This window comes from Pholcus phalangioides, unplaced genomic scaffold, assembly GCF_987345545.1.
Source record: "Pholcus phalangioides strain wild (caught in Gottingen) unplaced genomic scaffold, Ppha-v1.0 ptg000009l_1, whole genome shotgun sequence".
Taxonomy (NCBI): domain Eukaryota; kingdom Metazoa; phylum Arthropoda; class Arachnida; order Araneae; family Pholcidae; genus Pholcus; species Pholcus phalangioides.
In genome coordinates, this window is record NW_028301602.1 from 50,859,776 (window position 1) to 50,861,304 (window position 1,529).

General features: G+C 47.3%; 1 protein-coding gene across 1 annotated transcript; it reads right to left on the reverse strand.

Moving 5' to 3' along the window:
* Positions 1-487: 487 nt before the first annotated feature.
* On the reverse strand, positions 488-1,324 carry LOC149083273 (uncharacterized). The gene has a single exon (XM_089236808.1). It carries the CDS (start codon positions 1,322-1,324, stop codon positions 488-490), a length of 837 nt encoding a protein of 278 aa, XP_089092934.1.
* Between the last annotated feature and the right edge of the window lie 205 nt (positions 1,325-1,529).

The window sequence follows — 1,529 nt, forward strand, 5'->3', positions numbered from 1 at the left end:
GCTCTTCTCAGAACGGATGATTCATGAGTGAAACAGGAAAATTCAGCTAGCAGAATTCTGATGCGGTCGTCCCTGATGTCATGAGAAATAGTCGTCAATGCACAAGAAGGACCAGCAACAACCCTGCCGGATGAGCTAACTAAAGTGACAGGATCGACGAGGCGTCGGCGTTTGATGTCTACGAGTAAGCCGAATTCCTTGAGGAAGTCCGCGCCGAGTATTGGCTTGGACACGTCTGCCACGATGAAAGTCCAGAGAAACCTTCGTCTTAAACCAAGATCGAGGTATAGACGTTCGGTGCCGAAAGTGAGGACTTTGGTAGAGTTTGCAGCATACAAGGAAAAAATTTTGTCTGGAAAGGGTCGTCGATTTGCATTTACCGGTATCACGGAAACGTCCGCTCCTGTGTCGACCAAGAAATGTCTATTACAAGAGCGATCAAATAGAAAAAGACGACTGGAGACTTGGCTGGCATCACACGTCGTCATCAGTGATGCCCCGGGTCGTTTCCCTGATTAGATGAGCTGATATATGCACAGGGCTTTGTACATCTCCGGGCATCATCTCCGTAGCGCCTATGGTACCAGCAACTGGCCTTTCCGCAATGGGTCACATCTCTGCTACTGCTCCGTTGAAATCGCGATCGACTGGTCGAGCGTTGTCGACTTTTAGCTCGTTTGAGTTCTTGCACCTCATTAGTTAATTTTTCAATTTGAGACGAAAGAGAGGCGAGGCATATTTCATGTGATGACTGAGACGCGTCATTTTCTGGTTTCGCGATCGCCATGATATTCGGATTCGCGTAATCACAAGTTTCGAGAATTTTATCGGCCATGTCGGCTAATTTTGACAACGATTCCGAGCTCACCGACAAGATTGCTGGCGCATGCTGTGGCAAGAGCTTCAGCCATAAAGATTTGAGAATGTCGTCGCTTACCTTGTTTGCCACGAGGTTTCTCATCTCCCTGAGCAACTGTGATGGTCGACGATCGCCCAAATCTAAACCGGAGAGTAATTTTTTGATTCGGGTGCTCTCTGATTCGGACATTCTTGATGTGAGAGCCTCTTTCAGCGTAGCATATGGACGATCATTAGGCGGAGACATGACGATGTCACTGACCACGTTGAGTAGTCGTTGGTCCATGGCGCCGACCACGATGTTGTACTTAGTTTCTTCACTGGTCACTCTTGCGGTTTTGAACTGAGCCTCCAAGTGCACGAACCACAACGCTGGCGTCTCACACCAGAAAGGTGGTGGCTTGATTGCCACGCTGTCTGTCTGCAGGCCTTGCGTGGTGGATCCATCAGTAGAATCGGTTGCCATATCGGGCGGGTTCAGCAAAACAGGGGTCATCAATATATAGCTATGTGAGCTGGTTTTGAGACATAACTCTATTATTCGAAGCAGTAGATTAAACAATAAAACAATTATTTATTTACAAATATAAACGAAGGTAAAATAATACGCGATTCGGACGAGAGCAGGGACATGTACGAAGATGCGACCGGTGAATATAAACAACAAAAGC

Bases quoted from the DNA above. Each gene is read 5' to 3' on its own strand.
- LOC149083273 (XM_089236808.1), bottom strand. From the start codon at position 1,324: ATGGCAACCGATTCTACTGATGGATCCACCACGCAAGGCCTGCAGACA.